Source organism: Sebastes fasciatus, chromosome 9 (assembly GCF_043250625.1).
Source record: "Sebastes fasciatus isolate fSebFas1 chromosome 9, fSebFas1.pri, whole genome shotgun sequence".
NCBI lineage: Eukaryota > Metazoa > Chordata > Actinopteri > Perciformes > Sebastidae > Sebastes > Sebastes fasciatus.
In genome coordinates, this window is record NC_133803.1 from 4,210,206 (window position 1) to 4,222,414 (window position 12,209).

The window sequence follows — 12,209 nt, forward strand, 5'->3', positions numbered from 1 at the left end:
TTGACTGTCAACATCAAGTTAACCTCTAACCCTTCAGAACCTCAGCTCCCTTTACTTTTACCTTAAATGTCTTCTGTGTTCGATTGATTTCTCTCTGTCTTTGCAGTCCCTGTCCATCTCCCTGTAAACCCCTTTACTCCTCCCTCAGCTGACTGAACTCATTCCCTTATCTCTCCCCCTTTGTCCTCTCTTGTCCTTTTACCTTTGTCCTAACCGCTCTCTGTTTTGCATATTTCTATCTGTGTACTCACCCCATTCAGGCTGCCCAGGTCCTTGACCTTGTGTTCGTCTGTCCCGGCCTCGTAGTTGATGACTGCATGCTGCTTATCCACGCTGCGGGACTTCAAACAAAAACATACATACACATGAAGCATTAACCCAGTGGTAACTCTTCATCTGTGCTGCTCTTATATAGGCACTAGGGGTGTAATGATACATCGATCTGGATCGATACATATCGACTCAGTGATCAATGATCCAGTATCATCGATGCAAAGTAAAAACATCGATAAATATCGTCATCTTTAAGATAGGCTTTATTTTGAAATTCTCAACTGATAAAAACATTTGCACTTAAATATGAGAAATGTGGCACTTTATAGTGGACCATAGGAGGTCTATTTATATTATCTTCATTGAAAAAAAACTAAAAACAGATTGTTTTTCATTTAAATGTCCCAGATTTAAAGAGCCCAGTACTAACATTGTCAAATCGTAATTTATTTTTTCTATGGTTATATACTATATACATTATAGTGGAATTTGAATTCCTGTTTAAGTTTTGATCAATTTGTTGCTGCACTAAAAAGGTTTACACTTTAATTTTGAAGATTACTAAGCTGCTGGTGTACGATTTTTTATTTTAATAATAATATAACAATTCTATAAATTTATATCTATATAATTTATTTATTTGTTACATTTTCAAAGTTAGGAAAGTGATGTTTAAATCCAGCCTGATGTTGTCCGACACATAAAAGAACGATCCAAGTCACTTCCACACAGTGAGGCATACAGCTTATTAATGAAACACTGGTATCGGATCGGTACTCTGTATCGGCCGATACCCAAAGGTGTCGTTATCAGGACTGCTCGGATCGGTGCATTCGTAGTGTTAAATATACATGAAATATAATATTGTCTCATATTGATCGCAGGCCCCGGAATTGAATCGAATCGTGGCAGACTTTGTGATATCATCAAATATTGAGTTGTCGTCCAAAGAATCAACATAATATGTATCGTGATGAAACTTGTGATTTACACCCCTAATAGGCAGATCCAGACTGCAGGAAGCTTAAGCCTGACTGTGAACTGCAGAATAGCAACTGTTTCTTACACAAACCCTTAGAGGGCTGTGTGTGACTGGAGCAGACTGTGCTATGTGACATCTTTGTGGAGGTATGAGCATCCAATGTCAAGAATGTATTTCTGATAGTGAGCCTCAATGTTACTATGTATGATATGCACTATATTATCAATTTGAAGCATATCAGCAGGTATTTCAATGTCGCTGACACTGCACACAACCTACTAACACCTCCACAGCTGTACAGACACACACACACACACACACACACACACACACACACACACACACACACACACACACACACACACACATACTCACGTGCAGGGAAAACAGTGGAGCAAATTGGACTGCGGGTGAAAGTATTGATTTTCTGTGGTGTTCAGATATGAGCCTATCAGCTGTTTTGAGGATAAATAGTTTCCAGCACAAACACTGCAACCTTCTGTCTGGTGAGTGTTAGCCTCAGATAGAATGTTATTGTGGTATTTGGCAAATATGTCACAAATATGTCACTGAATTTCAAAACATATCTAGAAGCATGTATTTGACATTGACTGATAAGCAAATTTGCTGCTGTCTCCAAGTGTGTGTTGGAATGCCCTTCAGATAAGGCACATCAATAAAACACAAGTAACAAAGTGACACCTTGTCATGGAACTGTTTGATTTATATCGGCACAAGCAGATCCTATTCTAATTGTGGTGATTCAAAAGTCTGCTGTGTTTAGCAGCTGCTTGCCTGATGTTTCAGTGAGGTACAACATTTCTCAGTGATTAGCTCATTACATGGAGCGACTGGATTTCAAATTTCAGCCTTCATTTTTTCCAATGGTGACCAAACACGGATAAAATCTATCACTATCTTCCTTTAGTGTGTTATATTATATATATTTTGTGCACGTAAAAGGTCTGCAGAGTTACAAAGGCACAAGTCCAGGACAAAGGGAGTTCCTCTCCCCGAAAGAAACCCTGTCCCTGAACGGCCTGAAACGCCTTGATTGAAGTCCCGCCTTTTCTTCCGTAACATGGTGATGTCACCAAGTAACCATTTGCATAATACCTTCCAAGCGGCTAGTTTGGCAAGCCCTCAAACAAAAGTAGTTAGAACAGAGCTGGAGCGGAGTCCAAAGAGTTTGGTTCAGTTGACCAATCACAACAGTGGGCCAGATGACCAATCAGAGCAGACTGGGCTTTTTGAGAGGGCGGTCCAGGAGCTCAAACAGAGCGTTTCAGACCAAGAGTGAGAAGAGGTGCTGCAGCACAGCCGGTATGAGAAAAGTAAAGTGTTTTTTGAACATTAAAGCATGTAAACATGTTCTAGTAGAAACCCCAAATACAAGTATGCACCTGAAAGTAAGCATTATAGGTCCTCTTTAACACAAGTCCATCTAACAAATCCATTAACTGTGCTGAAGCGTCGCCTCACTCATGTTTCACACACTTTCAACAACATGGAAGTGAAAATAAAAAAGATCAATAACCAGAATATAAGTACAGTTAGATTCAGGCGAGAATGAGATTATTGTGCTGAAGTCAGTCAATGCTGATTCTGGGAGCTGAATCTTGTATAACTTCTAATATGAATCTTTTCTACAACCCAATTGCAGACAACCGGACTGCAGCCACGTGCTGAAATAAAAATCTCAAGAAAATGGCTAAAGTGTTGCTGACGTAAAGCCAAGGGAAGCCACTCCAGAGAGCCAACCATCAAACAGATTACGTTAGTGGGATTAGGCCAGATTAAACAGGATAGAAACGAGCTGAGCTGCTTGTTGTACCTCACATCACAGGATAGAGCACACTCATGCTGTTAAACACAGATATACTGCTGACCAACTGAATATGTGCAGAGGCAAATTAGAATACAGATGTGGAGTAGCTCAACATGACAAAAAAGTGAGTGTCAGCTAAGTAAATAAATCTGAAGTGAAAACAAAGTGTTCAAAATGAGCAGATACAGAAAACGTTCCCAAAAAGTGCTTGTAGGAGTTGAATTCATTTTGTGCATTGAGTGAAAGAGAAAAGCCCCGTCTCCACCGCAGGAACTTTCCCCAGGAACTAAGAACCTTTTGAGGAACTCACTGCATTTCGACCGCAGGGACCAGGGTCTAAATTAAGTTCTGGGGACATTTTACGTGGTCTTTTTACCCCCCAGAAAAGGACTGGTCGGGAGGTGGTACTTTCTGAAAGTACCGGAACTTTTGGGGTGGAGTTTGCAGGGATCCTCGTGGCTGATTGGTTAAACACTCACACAGCACTGCTGCTACAACTGTACCACTTCATTCATAAAACAAGGAAGAACTCTAGTATTGATTTAGAATCATTTTAGGACGAGGGGAGAACATTTCTCTCTGTTTGATAACATTAAAAGTAAAGTTAGGCTCTGCTGTCGGCTTCTAGACTCATTTAAAAAAAGACAGAGAGAAAAAGAGAGAGAGAGAGATTGTGCGAGCGAGCTGAGAGAACAAGCGGTAGAAGAGAGAGAGACGTAGCGCGGCGGTGCTGTGAATGATAGAAAGAAAAGTTATTTTCTGATTGTTTCACGGTGTTAACGTTCTAAAGCACAAATGAATAACCCTAAAACACTCGACAGTTGATTTTCTGTGGACACAGACGCTCTTAGTTTCATTTTCCTCTTCTGCATTTCATTAATTACATCCAACGTGCATCAGTAAATACAGTATATGCAGCAGTAAATATCGTTGTCGCAGTGAGACAATACCGTTCATTTTTTTCCAACGTGTTTTTTAGAGTAAACAGGCAACACACTGAACTGCAGGCTGCAGAGTGTATTTACCACTGTGACCACCAGCAGCCCTCATCACATGTCATGTTGCTTTTTCATACGTCAGCAGACTAATTTGCCTAATCTTCACAGGTCTTTAGACCGCGGTGGAAACCACATAACAGTGGGCAGAGGGAACCTTTTAGTTCCTTGAAAAGTAGTTATTTTTGTGAAAACCTGGCTAAAGAGACAAAATGACAACAAGAAGAGGAAGAGACAAAGACATTAGGCAAATGTGATTCATCAAGGAAAGAAGAAACACACACACACACAATGCAGATGAGTTGAGCGAGGAGCCAAAGCGTATCATTCTGAGACAGAAAGAGCCTCATTGACTCTTACAGGAATCAGGCTGACATCATGGAGACTGTGTTCCTGTATTTATTGCACTCCTTCCTCTTTTCAACAAATAAATAAAGTAGGAATCTTATGTGATCATGAGGCCAGAGCTTGTAGTGAGCAACAGAGTGATAACAATCACCTACAATCATTTGAAGTTTCATATTTGAGCGTGTTTGTGTGTTTTATTTGGTGCATGACACAAGCAGCCCCTAACATTTAGCCATGTGATCAGGCCTTGGCTAGCTAAAGCAGTCACATGGAGGACAACTGTAAGCAGCTACACAAAGTGGCACACAAACACACAAAAAGAAGATTTCCCTTATCATACTATCATTCCAAAGACATCACAAGGATAACACATACACACACATGCAGGAGGAGAAGATCCTCAGGTCATCGGAGACACATTAGAGAGAGTGTTTGAAGTGTCCTCATCACAGAACCGGGCTGTGAGAGGATTTAGGCTGCTGTCCATAACTGTGAAATGTCATCATAAATAAAGTAGTATTTCTATATAATTTCTATAACAAAAGAATGATTGAATAAATTACTCAATAAATAAATAAATGTCATTAAATGTAGCAAAACAAATATTAAAAATAAATGTAGCCATTAATTAATTGATAAAATGTGACATAAATTGATATTTCTGTTTTAATTTGCTTCTTTATTTATTTATCTTTGTATTCATTTGAATTTTAGTCTTCTGTTTAATTTTCCCATTTATTTATTAATGTATTATCTTTATTCATTTTTAAATGTATTTATTTATTTTTGCATTTTTTTAAACTGTATTTATTTATTTATGCATTTCTTTTTTATTTATTTTATATTCATTTTTAAATGTATGTACACACGTAGGCAAAATTGTTGGTACCCTTCCGTTAAAGAAAGAAAAACCCATAATGGTCACTGAAATAACTTGAAACTGACAAAAGTAATAATAAATAAAAATTCACTGAAAATTAACTAATGAAAATCAGATATTGTTTTTGAATTGTGGTTCAACAGAATCATTTTAAAAAACAAACTAATGAAACTGGCCTGGACAACAATGATGGTACCCTTAACTTAATATTTAGTTGTACAACCTTTCGAGGCAATCACTTCAATCGAGTGAGACTTCTGTACCTGTCGACAGGTATTTTGGCCCACTCCTCGTGAGCAAACTGCTCCAGCTGTCTCAGGTTTGAAGGGTGCCTTCTCCGAATGCATGTTTCAGCTCCTTCCACAGATGTTCAATAGGATTTAGATCAGGGCTCATAGAAGGCCACTTCAGAATAGTCCAATGTTTTGTTCTTAGCCATTCTTGGGTGTTTTTAGCTGTGTTTTGGGTCATTATCCTGTTGGAGGACCCATGACCTGCAACTGAGACCAAGCTTTCTGACACTGGGCAGCACATTTCGCTCCAGAATGCCTTGAGATTTCATTGTACCCTGCACAGATTCAAGACACCCTGTGCCAGATGCAACAAAGCAGCCCCATAACATAACCGAGCCTCCTCCATGTTTCACATTAGGTACAGTGTTCTTTTCTTTGTATGCTTCATTTTTGCGTCTGTGAACATAGAGCTGATGTGACTTGCCAAAAAGCTCCAGTTTTGTCTCATCTGTCCAAAAGACATTCTCCCAGAAGCTTTGTGGCTTGTCAATATGCATTTTGGCAAATTCCAGTCTCGCTTTTTTATGATTTGCGTCCTCCTCGGTTGTCTTCCATTAAGTCTACTTTGGCTCAAACAGCGACGGATGGTGCGATCTGACACTGATGTACCTTGACCTTGGAGTTCACCTCTAATCTCTTTGGAAGTTGTTCTGGGCTCTTTGGTTACCATTCGTATTATCCGTCTCTTCGATTTGTCATCAATTTTAAAATGATTCTGTTGAACCACAATTCAAAAACAATGTCTGATTTTCATTAGTTAATTTTCAGTGAATTTTTATTTATTATTACTTTTGTCAGTTTCAAGTTATTTCAGTGACCATTGTGGGTTTTTCTCTCTTTAACGGAAGGGTACTAACAATTTTGCCTACGTGTGTATGTATGCATTTATTTATTAATTTTCCCTTTGCATTTCACTCCTTATTTGTTTCCCCAAACTTATTTATTTATGTTAAAAAAAGGGTAAAAGTCCAGAGTGCTCGGAAGTTCGAATCAGTGTGATGAAGGTGCTCTTTGGTGAGGTACACAAAGGTTCAAAAAAGGGGGGGAGTCCAAGACACTCTTATGACAAATAATAAAAGCCTGTATTCAAATGGCTATTTCATGATGAAATGCTAAAAACAATACAACAGGAAATGGTTTGTTTTGTACTGTATATATGTGGCCTGAGAACTATGCAGCCTTACGTGAGGTTTTAAATAAAAAAATTAAAAAAACTAGGTACCACACTGACTATTTTAAGGCTGATAAACTCTGTCTCACAGATGAACAGCTTAAAGCTTAAAAACTTCTCAAGTGAAAATGAAAGTTTTGTATAAAAAAGGTCACTGTACTGTGCACTCGGATTAAACATAAATGGGACTTTAATCGGTCATGAACTACTGTTCATTCACAAATGAAATATATATTGTGTGATTTTATTATTCTGTTTTATGCTTCGGCCTCTTCAACCCATAAAACCCATAAATGGATTACATTTCTATATATCCGTGAAGTCTGGAGTAGATACTGTAAGGATAAATGCCCCCAATGGGACTAAATGATATCGAGAAGGCATGGAGCGAGATTTATTTTAGATAATAACAATTCTACTATAAAAAATAAATGTTTTAATATGTTTAAAAAGCATGTATAGAGAGAAACCACAAAATAAATCTAATTTAGTGTGACAATATTGTAAACAGCCACAGTGATTTCATAAGATAAAGAGGCCAATGTGAAAAGTGAGGCTACTCTCCACCAACACGGTAAAATGAATAAACATCAGTGAGAGTCCTGAATGTCTTCTTCAGAATCAGACTCTCAGACAGACACTGGTACCAGTAAAAACTGTTCTCAACAAGTAATGTCATAACAGAGACCGCTGCCATGGATGCGCACTCTACCCACTACAACCGACTCAGTCAGATAAGATCTAACTCAGGAGGTATCTGCCCCACTTTCTATTAATAGTGCAGTGACCAGAGGTACACATGAGCTAGCATACACATGGTCTTCCTGGATGTATGCACAGCTGCACAGACACCACCTCAGTATACACACACACAAACACACACACACACACACCAACATGTTGACATATAAACATGCTCTGCTACTGCAAGAGCAACAGCATGAGCATTGAGGGCTCATTTGAAGTGTCCTCAGTCAGACTCAGTAAGCAGTTAGCTTATGAAACAGACTGCTGTGAGGTCAGCAGGTTATTTATATGACTGAGAGGAACCCCCTGCACGAGTGTCAGGCTCTGTGTGTTCTCTGGTTCTTATTATTATTATCTTAAAACTTAGTAACTTACTAAGACTCAGAGTGCTATCAGACTGCTATTTTCCTTTAATAAAGACAGCAATGTCTACAGAAAGAGAGAGAGTGGGTGAAAAGGCAGCAAACATATCTCGCCCATTCAGGTTTACCGAAGCCGCTGTCAGCGGAGAACCAAAGCATTCTCACCTGTAGCATGAGCTCGCAGTCATCCCGGCCGACAAAGATCATTTCCCGGGGGAGTCTGTGGCGAGTCCCCCCGCTGCTCACCAGGAACCACGAGGTCACGCTCATCTCTGCAACCCGCTGCTGCCTCTGCTACACACCTAACGGGACAAAAGAAAATAAGCAGTAGGTCAGCTAATTGGTAGTTCAACAAGTTGAACAGTTCTGAGAATGATCCTCCGTCTCAGAATCTAAATTGCTCTAAGTTTATCATGTAAACTAACTCACATCTACAGAAGTTCTGAAACAGGACGTCTTGAATATAATATAGAAAATGACAGCAGGAATAGTAGTTATGTTGTACCAATTAAGTCCAGTCATACGCAGGAGGGATTAAAATAGAAAAGCAAGTCTCTCTGCCGAAACAAGTAAAAGAAAATCATTTATTTGGTTGCACATTGTGCGGTTCCATTGTTGTTCCATTATCAGAGTCAACCTTGCAATATGTAAAAGTCAATCAAATAATAGTTTTTTTAGAAGAGAGAAAATTTGAATATTTGCAAAGGTCGCTCTGAGGTTTGACAACAAATGTAAGTAAGTTGTTTTAAAGCTTGAGTAGGCAGGTTGGAGCAAATATGATTAAAAAAAGTTATTTTAATTAAACAGTCACTATATCCTGACAGTAGTGCAAAAAAATCATGTGCCTCTGTGTCCTCCGGTGCTCCTAATGGCATCTGCAAGATTTCACAGACCGGAGGAAAACAACAAGTCTTATGAGCAGCTGTCAATCACTCGTGAACAAGAACGTTTGTGACCCGCCCGCCGGAGCAAACGTTCTCATTTTACAGCTAAACAGTGCACTACAAGATGTTCCTGAAAACATTTTATGCGAGAAATAGGCATTACAGTAACAGAATACTGATTCATATTTGATCAGCGTTGCCTAGTTTGACCGTTTGATCGGAGTTGGTGAGTGATTGACAGCTGCCTCCGTTGAATGAACAGTCAATAGGAACACTCTCTCTCTGAAATGACCTGTGATTGTCCAAAGTCTCCCGTCATAGGCTAGATGTTCTAAAGCCTGAAAACAGAGCCATGAGGAGGAGCAGAAGTCTAGCTTTCTCTCAGAAGTCTTGAATTACAACATGCTGAAAGATTATTATGGTATTTTTGCCCAATGATGCCAAAAATATTCTGCCTACTGCCACTTTAAATATTGGGAAATAAAGTAGTGAGTTCTATTACACACCTCTGGTCCAGGTAGCTCACTGCTGATCGACTGCTGACAACACGACGCGGCTAGGCCATCCTGAGGAAGGAGAAGAAAGGAAAGGCTTGTTTTTTTTTCATTTATACTCACAGAAGCAGGCAAACATATACAATTTATTTCTTTGCAACATGATATAAATAGCCAGGATGTATGAAAGAAGATGTGAAGCAATAACGGAAGACAGTATAATCACAGACAAAGTGTAAACATTGGTAGAGATACGCTGACTCAAAACACTCCATCTCGCTTCATTTTGTTTTGCTGGTAGGGGGAATGAGGTTGAGTGGGCGGTCTTGCAATGTGATATCTCTCTGTCTACGCCTGGAAATGAACACTGAGCCAACCAGTGAGAAGCATCCTCTCTTCCTCTCTGCCTGCCCTGATCATTGCCAGATGTTAGAGGAGGAAGTGATGTAGGAATGTTGGCTGGCCTCCCCAGCAGGACATTTATTTTTCCCTCCTGCCTTCCTCCTCCCCTCGCTCTCTTCCAGAAGAGCTGGAAAGGAGGTCAAAGCCAGCCATGCTGACTTCCCAACCGCCCAGGCCTGGAAGAACAACAGATAAAGCAGAACTAGCTAATGGGCTCTAATCTGTTCTCTAACTGATTGGCTATAAAATTGATGGTGTCTGGACGAGCCACTAGTTGTAAACTTTAGCACCTTTTCATAATTGAATTTTTCCCGATGTCACAAGATGACAACAAAACACAGAGTGGAGCCTCTGTTGTCTCTGTTATGAAGCACATTTTAAAAGACTGCTGCATTTGGTTACACCTTAATGTTGACTTTTATACCGAGGTTTAGACAATTTTAATACTCTTCATAATTTCAAAATCAAACATGGCTTTTTCAAAGGGACGCTTTTCATGGTAATTTCAAGTGGCGCTAAAATAACAGGCGCTCTGTCGTGTGTCGAAAGTGCCAAGAAAAGCCCGTCAGAGAGGGAATTAAAGATTATTGAGCTAAGCTCTTGATCACTTGACCTCATAAGCACTTGGTATACCAACTCAATAATCCTCTGGGTAAAATTTTAATCAACTGCACACCTCTGACAGCTCACACGGCGCTGTTGGGAACATGACTGTAGCAAAGCAACAGCTGTCTCTGATGTATGATGGGATCAGTTTTCATCACAGTAACGGCTCAGAATATCCAACGATTTATATGACATGTGAAACATTTAATGAGGAAATTTTAGACAGTGTGATAAAACACTGTGATAGAAGTAATCTGCAGCAGCATGTTCTCATGTTCAGCAGCGTGTTTTGAAGATGATTTTTATTTGTTATTTTTCTGTTTTGCATCCAAACTTGACCAGACTTATGTAAATAGTGTGTATCCTCACAAGAAATGATCCTGGAACAAGTGCAGGCTCTCACACACACTAATCCTAACTGAATTAAATTTCTTAACTTTAACCAAAATAAATGTATGCATCCTTCATAAAAAATATTTTTATAATAGCTGGCGATAAGGAAAAAAACAAATATCACAATATTTTTGACTAAGGGTGTAAGAAAATATAACGTTCCAAACTTACATTTAAATTTGGTGAGGAAAAACTGGCATGGCCGTTTTCAAAGGGGTCCTTTGACCTCTGACCTCAAGATATGTGAATGAAACAGGTTCTATGGGTACCCACGAGTCTCCCCTTTACAGACATGCCCACTTTATGATAATCACATGCAGTTTGGGGCAAAAACCATGCAGGTTTCTGCATGCAGTATAAATGTATTATATGTATTGCTGGTGTGTTCTTTATACTATGACAGCTCTCCTAAAATTAGATTTTAAAAAATCACAATATATCGCCTTGTTTACGGTATCGCAATATATTGCATTATATTGAATCGTTACCCCAGTGTGATGATACGTATCGTATTGCCAGATTCGCGCCAATAAACTGCCCTATTTTTGACCCAATGCCTCGATATCAATATTGTGGGGTTGACTATTGGGGCTTTCACAAAATATTTACACAATGACATTTTTTAATAATTAACTATTAGTAATGTGGACATAATGACTAAGTGGGTAAAGGTAAATAACAGAACAGCTAGAACAGTCTGGTATGTTCAGAAAAGTATATCCCTTTACTGTAATGCAGCCTTTAAAACCAGTAAAAGACAACACGATTATTCATTGATTTAGCGGCAACATATTTTTATTGCACTTTGACATTAAAATAAACAGAGCACTGCTTTCACTTCCATGCTGTGCTACATTCCTGCTAATGTACAAATTAGGGCTGCACGATGTTGGAAAAAAACTGACATTGCAATATTTTTTTCTGCTATATATATATATTGCAATATGGAAAAATACAGGAATATTCACCCTACCCCCTTTGTTAGCTACATTTTAAAATTGAATGCTTCAATCTGGTGCACTTTGAGAGCAAAAATAGCAACATAAAACACCTAGATAAACAATTTGATGCTCTCAATTTAATCATAAACACGCTGGTTGTATAGATAATATCTATACCCTAAAGTGAAGCCCAAACATCTCAACCACCAGCTGGTGGCTGGCTGTTTAGGAAGCACTTGATTTGATATGCAGCAGAGTTTTCTATGAGCAGAACGCACATTTTAAACGTCAATATCTCAGGCGATCACGTTCATTTAATTGTGGGAAGCCAAAATTGTGAATCGCGATTAATATTCGATTAATTGTGAAGCCCTACCGGCCAGACTCTGTATCTCATTCTTATATCATCTGCTTGGTTAACATGTTACACCATTTATAACAGACCAGCCATGGCAACACATACAGTATACACACATAGATATTATGGATATAGAACAGATATTGTGTTTAGATGCTACACTGGAACAACACACTATGAACACATTATCAGAGAAAGCCAACAAAAGAACAACAGCAGCATTGCCATTACACTATAATTATGTGTGGGTTC

General features: G+C 39.0%; 1 protein-coding gene across 4 annotated transcripts in view; it reads right to left on the bottom strand.

The window, feature by feature from the left end:
• The window catches only part of cep170aa (centrosomal protein 170Aa), a 66,494-nt gene that overhangs the window by 42,267 nt on the left and 12,018 nt on the right, over positions 1–12,209 (bottom strand). For all 4 annotated transcript variants that reach the window (XM_074645500.1, XM_074645499.1, XM_074645502.1 and 1 more), the window contains exons 2-4: positions 9,270–9,329; positions 8,045–8,181; positions 252–341 (exon numbers count right to left, since the gene is read on the bottom strand). In XM_074645500.1, coding sequence (XP_074501601.1) covers positions 252–341; positions 8,045–8,149 — 195 coding nt within the window. In that variant the 5' untranslated portion in view covers positions 8,150–8,181; positions 9,270–9,329. The remainder of the gene's footprint in view (positions 1–251; positions 342–8,044; positions 8,182–9,269; positions 9,330–12,209) is intronic.